Source organism: Esox lucius, chromosome 14 (genome assembly GCF_011004845.1).
Source record: "Esox lucius isolate fEsoLuc1 chromosome 14, fEsoLuc1.pri, whole genome shotgun sequence".
In the NCBI taxonomy this organism is placed as follows: Eukaryota; Metazoa; Chordata; class Actinopteri; order Esociformes; family Esocidae; genus Esox; species Esox lucius.
In genome coordinates, this window is record NC_047582.1 from 6,767,179 (window position 1) to 6,782,992 (window position 15,814).

The 15,814-nt window shown below is 42.9% G+C and overlaps 1 protein-coding gene across 1 annotated transcript in view; it reads left to right on the plus strand.

Annotated features, from left to right (window-relative positions):
- mtrex (Mtr4 exosome RNA helicase) overlaps nt 1-15,798 on the plus strand; it is a 34,143-nt gene extending 18,345 nt beyond the window's left edge. Inside the window, exons 19-26 of the mRNA XM_010898283.4 lie at nt 1,086-1,196; nt 1,347-1,535; nt 9,392-9,555; nt 9,758-9,863; nt 11,835-11,891; nt 12,737-12,899; nt 14,864-14,968; nt 15,504-15,798. Of these exons, the coding sequence (XP_010896585.1) occupies nt 1,086-1,196; nt 1,347-1,535; nt 9,392-9,555; nt 9,758-9,863; nt 11,835-11,891; nt 12,737-12,899; nt 14,864-14,968; nt 15,504-15,556 (948 nt within the window). The 3' untranslated portion in view covers nt 15,557-15,798. The remainder of the gene's footprint in view (nt 1-1,085; nt 1,197-1,346; nt 1,536-9,391; nt 9,556-9,757; nt 9,864-11,834; nt 11,892-12,736; nt 12,900-14,863; nt 14,969-15,503) is intronic.
- The last annotated feature ends 16 nt before the right edge of the window (nt 15,799-15,814 follow it).

Sequence of the window (15,814 nt, forward strand, 5' to 3'; positions counted from 1 at the left end):
GGATCGTTCTTTGTGCTTGTTGGCTCTGTCTTTTTCTCTCGCTTGCCTGACCCGAATACCACCAGGCTGTGGGTTCAAATATGTTTGAGATCATTGCAAGTGTTGTCTGTGTTTGATTTAGCCTGCTTGTCACAATGGAAAATTCAAGAAAAAAACCCTAGCTCACCTATCACTCTAGAAAAACAAAAAGTTGTAACATTTTGAATAGCATTTGGACTGTGATCTGCCAAACACCATGCATTAAATCTAAACCGCTGCTTCGGTCTGTGCACATTGTTTCTGCAGTTTGCTTGAGTCCCTTAAGTGTCCTGTCTCTTGTTATTTAGTGCCGTCTGACAGTCCTGAAACTCTTGTCTGTAGGGCTTTAGTTGCCTTTCAGTCTCTCGTCCTGTGTTTTTCTCCCGTCTTTCCCATGAGTCTTTTAACTCCAGCTGTAATGCTGCCTGGTCTCTGCTAAACTCGTTACGATGAATCCTTTCACTGTCAAAGCAAAGCTTCTTTCACTCCCCTACCATCAACCCCCACATGCGAAGTAGGGCACAAGTCCCTCTCGACCAGCTCTCCCAGCTCCTCCGTGGCCCCTGCTCTCTGTCTGTCTGCACTGGAGGAATCTGCACACCAATATCCACTGGCATTTATTGCAATAAATGGGAAAAATAGGCTTGGGGATCCGATTAGGTTGTCAGGTGTTTTGCAGTTTGTTCCAACGTAACAATTACTGACTTGTTGATGTGGTAAGTCAGGATCGCTCCTTAGTTCTGAGTATGAATTTAAAACCCATTAGTAGGATCTCCTGCTGCAGTCAATGTGGACGGCTACCCCCTATATTTTAGTTAAGTGCAGTGGCTCAAAATATACAGCTTCTCCATTTAAGAAATTACGCACTGAGAATCACTTGCCTCCAAACAAATTAATTCATATTTTGAATTCACTGCAAGACATTTCTTTATTTCTTTCTAGCGTGACATCTCTTTTTACATTTACCAGTACATATTGTCGCTTCTGTTCATTCGTAAATCAAATGCCTGATAATTCAAAACGTGAAATGCTATGCTATGCTAACATACACATCCGTTTACGGTCAGGTGGTTCCTGTGATGCTCCACCTCCTGACCTCCATCAGTTCCGTTCGTCTCTACATCCCCAAGGACCTGAGGCCTTATGACAACAGACAAAGCATGTTGAAATCCATACAGGTAAGAGCTCTACATAAAATAAAAATCATTGTATACAATCAAATATCGTTGCTGTATACAACATTGGCTACCAACGCCATTTCTCATAATTCTGGTCACAAACACTAAAACGCCGGAATGTCTTACCCATGTGCCGTCCACCCATAACAGGAGGTGCAGAAGAGGTTCCCAGACGGCGTTCCCCTGCTGGACCCCATCGATGACATGGGCATCAAAGACCCGGCCCTGAAGAAGGTCGTCCAGAAGGTGGAGGCGTTCGAACACAGGATGTACTCCCACCCCATGCACTCCGACCCCAGCCTGGAAGCAGTCTACTCCCTTTGCGAGAGGAAAGCCCAGGTAAGGATGGGTGAGTGTTTTGGGATGGTCAGATGGTTTGTGTCCTGTACTGCCACCTTCCATCTTGCCCAGTGTGCTGGTGGAACCATATAATGCTGTGGAAGTACATCATGATCGATTGACTTGGCGGTGGAGTTAGGGCTTTGCTCTGGGTTTCAATTCAAGCAGCATGCTGACTTTGTATATGAATGGCTGTTTTTTGTTTTCTTTATTTGATTAAATGTTGCTTATAATTGCAACCAGACCAACATCCGTTCCCAAATCTTTGGGTATGTGATGCTGGTTTGTCAGGACGCATGGTTGTGTTTTCATTCAGTCACATACACCAAGCTTCAACCACACCCATTGTTTTTGAAAATTCTTGTGAGATATGACTTTCTTGTTAATTCTACCTGGAAAGCCTAATGTATGGACCTGAAACAAATAGGATGTAGGGAAACTGTAATGAGACAGTTCTCATTGATTCATCACATTTTGGCCGAACTTTTGGCACCAACCTGACTCGTCCTCTTTTTCTTTGGCTAGCTCTGAAATGCGGGGGAGGGAGATTATAATGAAAGCAGGCCATATGTCAAAACGTTTTGTGGCCAAGTACCTGGTTCTATTTTCCAGTCAGTTCCAGGGAAGCTGGTGTAGGTGAGACCTTGACAGCGTATTCCATCTCCGCTCTGCGTATTTGTCTCTGCTTGGTTTAGTTTAGCTCTGTAGTGTGAAAAAGGGTGTAAGGCGGATCTGACTGTGCTCTTAAGACCGGCCTAGGTTGTGACCCATATGTAATCAATTACTGTGAGATGTCGATTCATGGGGAGGGACAAAGACCTTCTAAGCAGATTACATTTGCACGCTGTGTTTGATTGGGCACAATGGGAGATTTACACCTACTCTATGGAAATTCCTCTGCCATGCTTCTGAGAATCGACCAGTGCGCAACAGATTGACCTGCATAACATTTTATCCATTGGAAAGCAGAGGCAGACACTTTCAGTGAAAACAAATCTGGTTCAGTTCTATTTCTAGTGCATTTTTGAGAATAGACTCGACAAAATGTCTGGTAATCGCTCTGAGCCGATACATCCTAACCTTAAACTCTACTACTTATGAGCATGTGTGAAAGAAATGACCCCTGACTTTGGTTCAGCTAGAAGTTTGAGGACAGAGTGGTAGTTTAACAGGTTGTGTGTCCCATTCTCCCTGAAGCAAGTCAGAGTTGGGTGAGCCTGTAATTGGATAATGGTCTTAAACAGGCCCTGTAGGGTACGGCGTGTGGTGATAGAAGATCAGCCTGCAACACAGACAAAGACTGTTAACTGACACTCAGACGGTGTCTCCTGATTGGATTGCACTTGTCAGTTTTCTGCCAAAATCATGTAAGACAAATCTTGATCATACAACCCCCGTTTCCAAGAAAGTTGGGACGCAGTGTTAAATGTAAATAAAAACAGAATGGAGAATAGAATAGTGCAATAGTACAAAGACAACATATCAGATGTTGAACCTGAGAAATGTTATTGTTTTTGGAAATATATATATATATATATTATTTTGAATTTGATGCCAGCAATATGTAAAAAAAAATTGGGGAAGGGGCATGTTTACCACTGTATTGCATCACCTCTTCTTTCAGTAATACCCTGTAAGCGTTTGTCGTTTTTTAAAAGTGAAATGTTTTCCCATTTTTGCTTGATTTCAACTGCTCAACAGTTTGGGTTCTCCTTTGTCGTTTTTTTCATTTCATAATGCACCAGTTGTTTTCAATGGGTGACAGGTCTGGGCTGCAGGCAGGTCAAGTTTAGCACCCAGACTCTTAATACAGAGCCATGCAGTTGTAATACTTGCAGAATGTGGTTTGGCATTGTCTTGCTGAAATAAGCAAGGCCTTGTCTGAAAATGACGTTGTCTGGATGGCAGCATATGTTGTTGTAAATGCACCATTAATGCTGAACAATACATAGAGTTTTTGGAGCAAGTCACCCATGCCATGCCCTAATGCACCCCCATACCATCATGGATGCTGGCTTTTGTACTTGGAGCTGATTGTCCCTCTCCTCTTTAGTCTTGAGGACACGGCGTCCATGAGTCCCAAAAATAATTTCATATTTGCCGGACCGCGTAAGGGCAGTCAGCTAAGAAGAGCGAATGTCTCCTGACTGACTGAGTGACTGACTGACTACCCCTTGTTAAACAGCGTTGTGGTTAGAGAAGCAGACCTGCGAACTAGAGGTCCCGTGTTTGTATTTCCTCGCTGGCGGAGCGAAGTACGCATTATGAATTATTCTGACGAAAACTTTGCTGGCTACAACCTCCAGTGACTGAAATAAAACAGTTTATGGTTATAGTGCGACTGTTTCTGGTGGATTTTCGAAGTATGCATCTGTGCATGCGTTTTGGGTCAGAATAGACAAACACATTTTCTGGCTACAACATAGGCTACAGTAGTTACGTTACAGTGAGCCTTTACTAAAACTATACGGTTATATTGTGAAATATGTGAATGTTTTCTGGCATAGAAAAGCTCTTCAGTCACGCTAGAAATTGCTCAATGCCTATGATTATTCCTAAGAAGTTAGTAGATACCAGTAAGCCTATTACTGGCTAATAAGCTGTTCAAACGGGCCAGTGGCAAAAGCTAACTGTTCCTAGACGCTCTTTGTGGTGGAGGTAAACTTAATAAGAAACGTTAGTCAGTTTAACACACAATGCTCAATAGTGAGTTTAACTGTATCAATATAATTCACGAATGGCCAATTTGCTGTTAAAAAGAGAATTTATATATGGTCTCTTCTTTACATGATAGAGTTTTGACTGGCATTTGTGGATGCAGTGATGTGCAGTGTTCACAGACAATGGTTTTCACAAGTGTTCCTGAACCCATCCAGTGAATTCCACTGTAGAATCGTGTTTGGTTTTAATGCTCTAAGATCAAGGCTATCCAATATTGCTTTTTGATCTTGTCCCTTGCGTACAGAAATGTCTCTGGCTTCTCTTACATTTTTTGTTACTGACCTGTTGCCAATTAACCTAATTAGTTGTGTGATATTCCACCAGGTTTATAATTTTTTTTGCATTACACAACTTTTCCAGTCTTTTGTTGCCCCTTTCCCAACTTTTCTGACACGTTGCTGGCATCCAATTCAAAGTGTGCATATATTTTTGAAGGAACAATAACAATTCTCAGTTCCAACATTTATTTTGTCTTTTTACTATTTTCTATTAAATATAGGGTTTAAATGATTAGCATATAATTCTGTTTTTATTTACATTTTATGCCGCGTCCCAACATTTTTGGAAACAGGGTTGTACATGGCAACCCATTAACACCAAAAAGAGACTTTGAAGTCGGTCACAATATGGCTCTGGTTATTTCAGTTGAGTGTCCAGCTGCAACTTGTGGTGCATCTCTGGCTTCCTGACTGATACTAACCAAAAGATGGATGTGACCGTCTTCGACTTAGTGTAGCTCTGAACTATAGTGCCCCAGGGATTTGTGTTCTCACCCATCCTCTACTCACTTCACGCCAGTGGTTCCCAACCAGGGGGGTTAGGACCTCTGGGGGTACTTGGCCTATCCAATGTGGGTACTTTACAAGACTCATGACACCGGTAAAATGCAAATGAGGGGCTTCCTCAGGGGTTTTGATGGAAGCGCAAAAGTCAGTTAGTACCGTAAACGGCAGGTTTCGGATCCATGGCTCAACAACAATTACTCCTGAGTTTCAGGTGGGGCTGAGGAATGGTACCTTTGGTTTTGAGAATTCTGCCTGGAATATCTGATAAATTTAATCCACTGACGAAAACATTATGCAGCATATTAGAACAAAAAACTATTGTTCTATATAGTTTTACCTACAAGCAACAAAAGCACATTTGGGTTGTATGCTGCTGGCAATACTCGGCCATCATTCAGGGGGGTTGCGGTTGGTGGGTGTCCCTTTGGTTGATGCCTGGCAATGTGGGTGGATTGATTTCCTGCCTGTTGGACCCTATCCGGGGCCTCCCCTGGGTAGGGCCACAGTGTCGCTGGACCCCCCCGTCTCAGTTCCTAGGTGTTACGCTGCTATATTATTGTGCTGGGGGATATGAGGAATGCACTTTCTAACTTTACTCAGTCTCCTCCAGTTTTCAATTTTAGGAGAAGATGAGGTCCTGGTCCACACCTGCAGAGTACCTGGTTTGGGGGGCCTGTTGCTTTCCTTGTCCACCTGGTCATACTTTTGACCTAGTCTATAATCAAATAGACTTTGGATTTAGCCCAGAGAAATTTATAAATTATTCCAATTGGACTCTTAATATCTCACCCGGCACAGCCAGAAGAGGACTGATCACCCCTCTGAGCCTGGGTCCTCTCTAGGTTTTTTCCAAAAATTCAGCCTTCTTAGGGAGTTTTTCCTAGCCACTGAAATCCAACACTACTGTTGTTTGCTCCTTGGGGTTTAAGGCAGGGTGTCTCTGTAAAGCACTTTGTGACAACTGCTGATGTAAAAAGGGCTTTATAAGTAAATTTGATTGATTTGGGGTCTGGTGGAATTAGTCCACAGGTAGCAAGCTCCTTTTGAAATGATTGTCATCTAGATGCAAACATCATGACCTGTTGTGTTCAAATCTGAAAGTCTTATGAGAAGTTTTCAGGCCACTAGGCTGACTGAGATCATTGGTTTGGCCGTTGGTGTGGTAGTGCTTGGAGAAATGTGTTTACTCTACATTTGCCAAATAACTTAAATTCTCTAGCAGCTGTTTTTGGAAATTTGCATGCACATTTCCAGCTAATTATATTTGCGTGCAAATTTCCTGCTAATTATATTTTGGAATGTTCTCGTGTGCCCACAGCTGCACTTTTTAGGCCAAAAGTTCTGCTGTGTTCCATGAGCCTTATTGATTGATACTTATCACTTGGAAATAAAAACTGAGTTTATGCAATGCCTGCTTAAACCACTGTGCTGGCTACTAAATACATAAAGTTTATATGTAAACCCTCTTATTCCTTCCTACGTGAAACAATAAGAACCACCTAATTTCCACTGAGCCACATTATGATATGTTTGCTATTGCTTCCCAAATATCGTAACGGTATCGGGCAATACTGTTTCAAATAAGTTTTGTGAAAGCATTGTAGGAAGCATTTTTCCTGAGCTTTTGTCTAGCTTATTTCCATTGGCCTAGAAACCACTACGCCCTCCATAGGGCCATCTTGGTCTCACTCCTGTGCTGTAGGGCCTAGTGGTTTTGGGTTTTTTCTTTCATTTGGTTACCTAATGATGACCCAAGACAACCAGGTGAGGGGGCATCCTAAATAATTAGGGACCTACAGACACTTGGTACTCCGTGGGACCGGTTTTGCATCTGTGCCCTAGAGCCTAGACTATGGGTTCCACTCAGGATCCGGACACAGTCACCCAGGCCGCCCATTTCTGATGTAAATATTTAGGTGTACACAGCCAGATTTGCTTGTCATTGCTTTAACCCCCCCCCTGTCTAGATCCCATTGTAAGGTCTGCAGAAAGGGTCATTGGCTGCTGCCTGTTTACCACTGAGGTCCTACATGACCCCAGGGCCAGGAAGCATGTAGACGGGTCGTTGTGACCCCTCCCACCCGTTCACCCGCTGTTAAACAGTCGTCTGGCAGTGTGAACAAAACTGAATCTTGCAGTGTGAACAGTTTCTTTCCTGTGTTTTGGCCTTCCGTAACCGTCCATTTGTTCCACTGAGACTTACAAGACTGCTCTTCACAACAAGCCGCATATGGCATCTGCTAATCTCCATGCATCTAGATTGTTACATACTAGATGTACTGGAACCCCATGTATATACAGGGGGTTGACAATACTTTGAAGTAATTACAGTGGGGAGAACAAGTATTTGATACTTTGCTGATTTTGCAGGTTTTCCCACTTACATAGCATGTAGAAGTCTGTAATTTTTATCATAGGTGCTCTTCCACTGTGAGTGACGGAATCTAAAACAAAAATCCAGAATTAAATTAAATAATTAATTTGCATTTTATTGCATGTCACTGGGCAATACAGACTTTCAGCTCCCTCCAAAGATTTTCTATTGGATTCAGGTCTGGAGACTGGCTAGGCCACTCCAGGACCTTGAGAGGCCTTTTACGGAGCCACTCCTTAGTTGCCCTGGCTGTGTGTTTCGGGTCTTTGTCATGCTGGAAGACCCAACCACGACCCATCTTCAATGCACTTACTGAAGGAAGGAGGTTGTTGGCCAAGATCTCGCGATACATGGCCCCATCCATCCTCTCCTCAATATGGTGCAGTCGTCCTGTCCCCTTTGCAGAAAAGCATCCCCAAAGAATGATGTTTCCACCTCAATGCTTCATTGTTGGGATGGTGTTCTTGGGGTTGTACTCATCCTTCTTCCTCCAAACAACGGCGAGTGGAGTTTAGTCCAAAAAGCTATTTTTGTCTCATCAGACCACATGACCTTCTCCCATTCCTCCTCTGGATCATCCAGATGGTCATTGGCAAACTTCAGACGGGCCTGGACATGCGCTGGCTTGGGCAGGGGGACCTTGCGTGCACTGCAGGATTTTAATCCATGATGGCGTAGTGTGTTACTAATGGTTTTCTTTGAGACTGTGGTCCCAGCTCTCTTCAGGTCATTGACCAGGTCCTGCCGTGTAGTTCTGGGCTGATCCCTCACCTTCCTCATGATCATTGATGCCCCACGAGGTGAGATCTTACATGGAGCCCTAGTCCGAGGGAGATTGACCGTCATATTGAACCTCTTCCATTTTCTAATAATTGCACCTACAGTTGTTGCCTTCTCACCAAGCTGCTTGTCTATTGTCCTGTAGCCCATCCCAGCCTTGTGCAGGTCTACAGTTTTATCCCTGATGTCCTTACACAGCTCTCTGGTGTTGGCCATTGTGGAGAGATTGGAGTCTGTTTGAGTGTGTGGACAGGTGTCTTTTATACAGGTAACGTGTTCAAACAGGTGCAGTTAATACAGGTAATGAGTGGAGAACTGAAGGGCTTCTTAAAGAAAAACTAACAGGTCTGTGAGAGCTGGAATTCTTACTGGTTGGTAGGTGATCAAATACCTATGTCATGCAATAAAATGCAAATTAATTATTTTAAAATCATACAATGTGGTTTTCTGGATGTCCAAATAGACGGTGGCTGAAATGCAGGTGCATTTTCGCAAAAACTGCAAGATTATTCAATGTGTCAATAGGAACTGTCTAAAAAGTTATGAACATTTAAATACCAGACATAAACAGATTGCATTGGCAAAGAGGAATAGTGGTCGCTAGCTTCACCTTGACTGACAGGAATAGAAGGAAATGTGGATAGACAGACAACAGGATAGTTACTCAATGCCCAAAAAGCTGTACATTCTGAGCTTATTTGAAAAACCGCTTCTATCCAAGGCGAACTCGCAAAGACTTGGTCAAACGAAGACAAGACCCGGACCCCTGAGCAAACGAAATGGTAATATGGTCTGATGCGTGATCTTATCACCTAGATTAGTTTGTTTGGAGAAAGCCAAAGGATGTCTTTAGTCATTAAGTATGCTGTTAAACACTGTTTAATCAGTAATAGTATGGGCAGCCATCTTCTGGGTGTCATTGGGTTTGATGATCGCTCTCCATGGTTGTGTAAAAGACCGTTGGGTACGATTCTGAATTAACTGTGAAGGGATTTCTGGCAGCCATAGTTGTTGAGCTTGGCTCCCATTACATCCACATCTCACCAACTCTACACTCAAACCATGACCTGACCCTCACCTTCACAGGATGCTGCATTCAAAGCCATGGCTTTTTTTTTTTACCTCAGCAATGCTCTGTTCATATTTGTCCTCTTGTGAAATGTTTAACAATGTGCTCATATTCTCCTGTTCGTCAGATTGCGGCAGAAATTAAAGGGGCCAAGCGGGAGCTGAAGAAGGCTCGGACCGTTCTGCAGATGGACGAGCTCAAATGCAGAAAGCGTGTCCTGAGGCGTCTCGGCTTCGCCACTTCTTCTGATGTCATTGAGATGAAAGGCAGAGTAGCTTGTGAGATCAGCAGGTAAGGGAACTAAAAGCCTGTTTTTCCATGATGTCTTTTTTAGTAGTATTGAGAGGCACTGGGCCTTCAACAGAACTTTGGTGGGGACCAGTAATCAGTTCAATGCTTGTTACCTGATCCTGGAATGATGACTTTAATTTAAATGCTGTTTAAAATCCCTCTGTGCGATACCATTAACTGATCCAAGACTTGTTTGATCTAGTGCCGACGAGCTGCTGCTGACTGAGATGGTGTTCAATGGCCTGTTCAATGATCTGACGGCTGAGCAGGCCACTGCTCTGCTCAGCGTCTTCGTTTTCCAGGAGAACGTAAGCAGCAACACCCCCAGTCCCCCTCCATTATTTCCTTCTAGATTGATGTAAATCCTTCTTTCCCTGCTCCTGAACTTGCAGTGTAGTCTTGACCCTCCTTAACTGTTTCGACAAAAATACTAGACTGCAGCTTCATGTAATATAGCCTGCCTCCATTCCTTGAATGTAAATACTTTAAAAGGTTAATCTTACATTTTGTATATCCTCTTGACGCTTCTTTTCCCAAGAAGGAATTCCTGTGTCAATAGAATTTTATTTTTTGGCTTCAGCTCAATTTTGGCTTCAGCTCAATTTTTGGTCACCCAAATAAATTCCACTCTGTAACCAGCATCACCTAAGCAGGCAGTCTGCTTAGGCTTTCACAGGCCTTTGTTCTCATTAGCTGGAAGATTACTGAGCAACAGACTGTATACTTCTGGACACAGTATGTTATCAGCTTGTAGTGCTAGCTTATGAATGATTTTGGGCTTGCGTGCGTAATTAATTAGTACAAGTACTAGTCAAAAGTTTGGACACTTACCCATCAAAGTGAGTTCCAGTAGATACGTAAGTGCGTCCGAACCTTTGACTGTAACTGTATTTTTAGGCGTCTCATGCGTCGCTGGACAGGAATGTGATGAAAGATGAAAGAGCTTTTGCTGAAAGCAGTAGGTGTGCTTCCTACCCACCCACTTCCACGGTCCATGTCTTTATAATACAACTGACTTCCCAATTGTTGTCAGGGGCCAAACTCTAGTGCCATGTGTGTCACATCAACATTACATCAGGGTTTGTACTCTTTGGTTTTGGCCCTCAATCTCCCATGCCTCACTTATATCTGTGCATCAGCCGATGGAGCTCCGTTACAACGGCATGCAGCTGTGGTCCTGTGTCCTCTCCACCACTGACACAAAGGCTACAGTGTTTCACGCGTTGACATTTATGCAGCTGCTGCCTCTCTGTGTAGAGGATAGAGGTGGGCGAAGCCACGGGCGGAGCTGATCTCACAACAGGCTCTAAACGCAGGGGTCACCGTACTGCCACACCACATTTGGCTTGGTAGTTAGGCAGGGAGTTGGACCTGAGGAGCAGTGTCATGGGATGGTAGGAAATGGAAACCTTCACTCCCATGGTCAAAAGGGAGTCATTAGGCTGTGAACGTCTTACATCCCCACCTCTCCGTATGAGCTAGTTACACTGTCACTGCATTTCGTTGTACTGTACTTGTACTGTTCAATGACAAATCGAATTTCTAATACGTGTCTATTTTAACAGAAGTGTATACTGTGACATTGGCAGGCAGATATACATGTGGGACACTAGCTGATATTAAATGTATTATGACAAACTGAAAATGTAATTCGGGCATTTATATTCCCCCTCAACGTTTCTGTGTCCTTCTGTGTTTTGGGCCGTTGTCTCTCCTATTGCATTCTCACCAAATGGAAATTTGATTGCCCCATTTCTTGCTGAATAGCTGACCTAAAGTCAATGGAGCAGTATTTGATGTGCTATGAGCTAGAATATCATTGATGGCTCACCTCAACTGAAAGCAGTTTTATCTGTCCTGCATGTAGCTAGTTTGGGTGGCGATGGCAAGAGAGAAGGCTAAGGCTGTCTGTGACGTAAGCCTTAACCTTTTAAGAAAAAATATTTGCCTATAAGTAAATCTTGAGGTAAGGACTCCCAGGTGCTGCTCTTTCGTAGCGTCAAGCTGACAAACGTGCAATCCTTGTCTCACTAGCTGATGGGTGTCTGGGAAGCCCCATAGGCTTCTGCTAAGGCTAAGAGGTCTTGATGGGTGCATTCATAGACATTGGCCTATGTGACTTCGTGTGACTGGTTTCTTAAACAAAAACCCACAACAAAAACAGTACCCCCCCCCCCCCCCCCCCCCCCTTTCAGGGAAGAACAACATTTGTGCCAATTTATTGAAAAATAACAAGCAAGCTGTACACAACCATCATCATGTGCTTGTCCTTTCCCCAGGCCAGTGAGATGCCCAAGCTGACCGAGCAGCTGGCTGGACCGCTGAGACAGATGCAGGTAAACATTGACTACCCTACACATGGGAGTTGGAGCTGAATACAATTTCACAGGACAAGATAAGAGTTGACCCTCTGGGATTCTGGGGTCTGACAGACTCCCTCAGACCCGAGACGCATTCAGTTGCTACTCAGTTCAGTGTTTGTACTGAACACTATGTCTTCCACCAAACATTCTTGAAGATAATTTCAGGTACTTATTCCTGTTTGGTGGGTATGGCTAGGTGTGTCTTGAAGCTGTGGCTGATGGATTGAATGAACTTTAGCCACACCGGCCTTATTCTCCAACCCACAACCCAGCCCCTCCCTGTTTTAGAATTAGTCACTACAGCACAGATTTCCATTGAATAGTACATTCCTTAGTGTAAAAACGTACTGAAAGCAGCTCTTATTTCAGATGTGGTTTCTAACCCTTAGCTCCTGCTGTACTTCTGACAAAAAGCACGCATTGGAAAATGTAAAGAATGTCTACCTGATGGTTTTGCTCCATGCAAGATGTTGATTGGTGGAAGAAAAATGTAATTCATGATCCGGGTAACTTAAGAAAACAGAACCATGGGCTTTGCGGTTTCTTTTGGCCCATAGAAATCGTTTAATGTATGAGGAGCCATTTAATATTAAATTGAGCAAAAAATTATCCCTTAACTACATTTGAATGTAATGTGGGACTTAGCAGCCCTACCCGTTCTATTGTCCTAACCCTGTGTGTCTGCTGAACCCTGTGTCAGCCCCCTGTGTCGGCCCCCTGTCCAGCCAGCTAGGCCAATAGTATGTAATATAAATGTTTGGCAAAACATATGGGTTTGCCATGTTAAACTTGAACTGAAACTTTTGTCCGGTCATCAGGAGTGTGCAAAGCGCATTGCCAAGGTGTCTGCTGAGGCGAAGCTGGAGGTGGACGAGGAGACTTACCTGGACAAATTCAGGCCTCACCTGATGGATGTGGTCTACACCTGGGCAAACGGATCCACCTTTGCACAGATCTGCAAGATGACAGATGTCTTTGAAGGTAACTCCCCTTGGTTAACCCACTCCAGGGGTTTTAAAATGGCCAAGTCTTCACCCGTGTTGTTTTTCTGCATGCTCTTCGTAGATGAATTGTAGTTACACCTGGCAAAAGGGAATTTATGTCCAAACCTTTTCCAGTTGTTGTTTTTGTTTCCATTTGGGGTCGCAATATGGCTCTACGTCTTTAGCTCGCCGTTAATAACATTCTTCATTTGTTTTGGCGTCTCCCACATATATTGTGGCAGTTGGAAGGTCATTTGACGAAATGTTTTGGAACACATGGTTTCTCTCCATTTTGACTTGGCTGTTATCCACTCTTACTCTAACTTGTTTCTGTCTATAAATGCTTCACTTTTGGTGGGGGGGGGGGTGCAAAGACCCTTCAGGGAAGAACAACTTGTTTCAGCTTTTATGAACTGATAGTGTTTTCCACTCAGGTGTTTTTTTTATATAAAAAAATACATTTGGGACAGTCATTCCTTGTAGTTTTACATAACATGTCCCCAGTCTTTACCTGTACTGGTTTGCTTTTGTAACTCATCCTAGATAGTAGCTTTAAAGCCCCATGAAAATACAAGATTTAGTTTGAGAAATGTCTGGAAGTGATCCACCCCAACATTCTCCTTCTCTCACTCCAGAGATAACACTTGCACTTGGCTCACTAAATCACCTCGATGTAAGCAGTAAAATATGCATCTCTTTAATCACAACCAGCAAAGTCAGAGTTCAGTTGTTAGATAGTTCCGATATTTTGACTGTTATTCATTAATATAAGCTGGGCTGAAAACTATGCTGGTGTATTACAATAAGGTGGGGAGTTGAAGTCAGCGGGAAGATGAGATCTTTCTTCGTGTGTGTGTGTACACACACTGACAGGCAAGCCTTGGTGTGGTTGGTACTCATGGTACCATGTGTTTTGGTGCTGCTGACATCAAGGACAACTCCCAAGTTTGTTCCCATTAACCCTTAACCATGACCTGCATCTCCCTTTTCCTTATGTTTGTTGTGTTATAGGCTTATTTTCGAATTTACATTTCTTGCTATCAATTTACACACTGCCCTATGATCAAATTTAGACATTTGTGCCAATTTATTGAATAATAAATTGTGGTAGAGTGGCTACATTTTATTTAATGTATAAATTGTAACTTGAATATATGGAAGCCACAAAAGGCATAATTAATTGCTGTTTAAAGGACTCTTAGGCCTGGATGCCAAGTGCTATATCTGGCAAAAACAAGATACCCTGCATCCTCTGGCTAATACCATCCCTATGGTGAAGCATGGTGGTGGGAGCATCATGCTATGGGGATGCTTCTCAGTGTTAGGGACTGGTAGACTGGTCAGTATTAAGGGAAGGATGAACAGAGCAAAATACACTTAAATTGAACATATTTGGGGAGACCTGAAGATTGCAGTCCATCAACGCTCCCCATCCAATTTGACCAGGCTTCAGATGATCTGCTAGGGAAAATGGGAGAAACTGCCCAAATCCAGGTGTACAAAGCTGGTAGTGATATTTCTAAAAACACATTTGCGTTGATATTATGGGGTATTGTTTATTATATAAGGTTCTTGATTATAAATTAAGTCTAACACAATGTTATAGCTTATGTGAAGGGGTCTGAATACTTTCTGAAACCACTGTATGAAGATTAAACCGTGGAATGAATGCGTCAGAAAACTGTAAGTTAGACTAAGTGGTTTTTGATTAACTGTAATCACACCTATTACAGGGACATGACACAGAGACAAAGGGACATCACTCTCTCTCCCTGTCCTTGTAGCGCCTACACTTTTACTGCTTCCAACCAAAGGAATTTACTGTGTAACCAGCTGTTTTGGTGCGTCTGGACAACACTGATGAGCACTCTCCTACCAACATTTCTTTCTGTGTCAAAGTGAACTGAATGAAGTGTGAGCCTGCTTCTCAAACCCCGGTCTGTCTCTCTGTCCTGTTCACAGGGAGTATCATCCGCTGCATGCGTCGCCTGGAGGAGCTGCTTCGCCAGATGTGTCAGGCAGCCAAGGCAATTGGGAACACTGAGCTGGAGAACAAGTTTGCAGTTGGTAAGAAACCCAGGCGCATGGAAAACCAAGTATCCTCCAAATTGGCCCAGTCCCAAAGTCAAACGATTCATACTGATCTGAGCTGTTATACAAGCAAATTATTAGAATCAGGTGTGCTGAGGTTCGGAAGAACCTCTAAGGAGGGGTAGCTCTCCCCAACAGTTTTGGGGAGTGCTTATTTAAGCTCCTGGTGGCTCACGGATTGTGGAATTAGTCTTAACTACAAATCTAAGCATTGAAATAATAAATGAAACCCTACGATTTGTGTTGGGTTTCAGCAACAGTTCCAAAAAGAAAACAAACCGGTCCAGATTTTTTTACCTGTCCAATAAATATCCTAGATTGAAATATCCTAGATTTGATGGACCAGTTTGTGAATGAGATACAGTAATGTACAATACCAGTCAAAAGTTTGGACCCCTACTCAAAGGTATTTAATTTGACTGTTTTCCACATTCTAAAGTAAGAGAAGTAAAGTTAAATAACTAATTTTAATTGGTGTACTCATGTTTTCGTCTTGTGTTTTTCATTCCAGGTATTACCAAAATCAAGAGAGATATTGTATTTGCTGCTAGTCTGTATTTGTGATTTCTTCCATGTGAGACCATGATCGACATTGTAAGAATAATATCTTTGTCAAAGTGAGACCTGCATCTGTTGGTTTTGAGTGTATCAAGTCTTCAGTGTCTTTCTGTCATGACAACATCCAGAGGAATATCACAAACTTTTATTTGCGTTCATGTTAATAAGCATAGAATGGCTTCTTTTCGTTGTTCCAAAAAGCTCAAAACATTTGTACATAGTTTTAACAATTTTAATAAAAAAAAAAAGTCTGTATAGTGATTT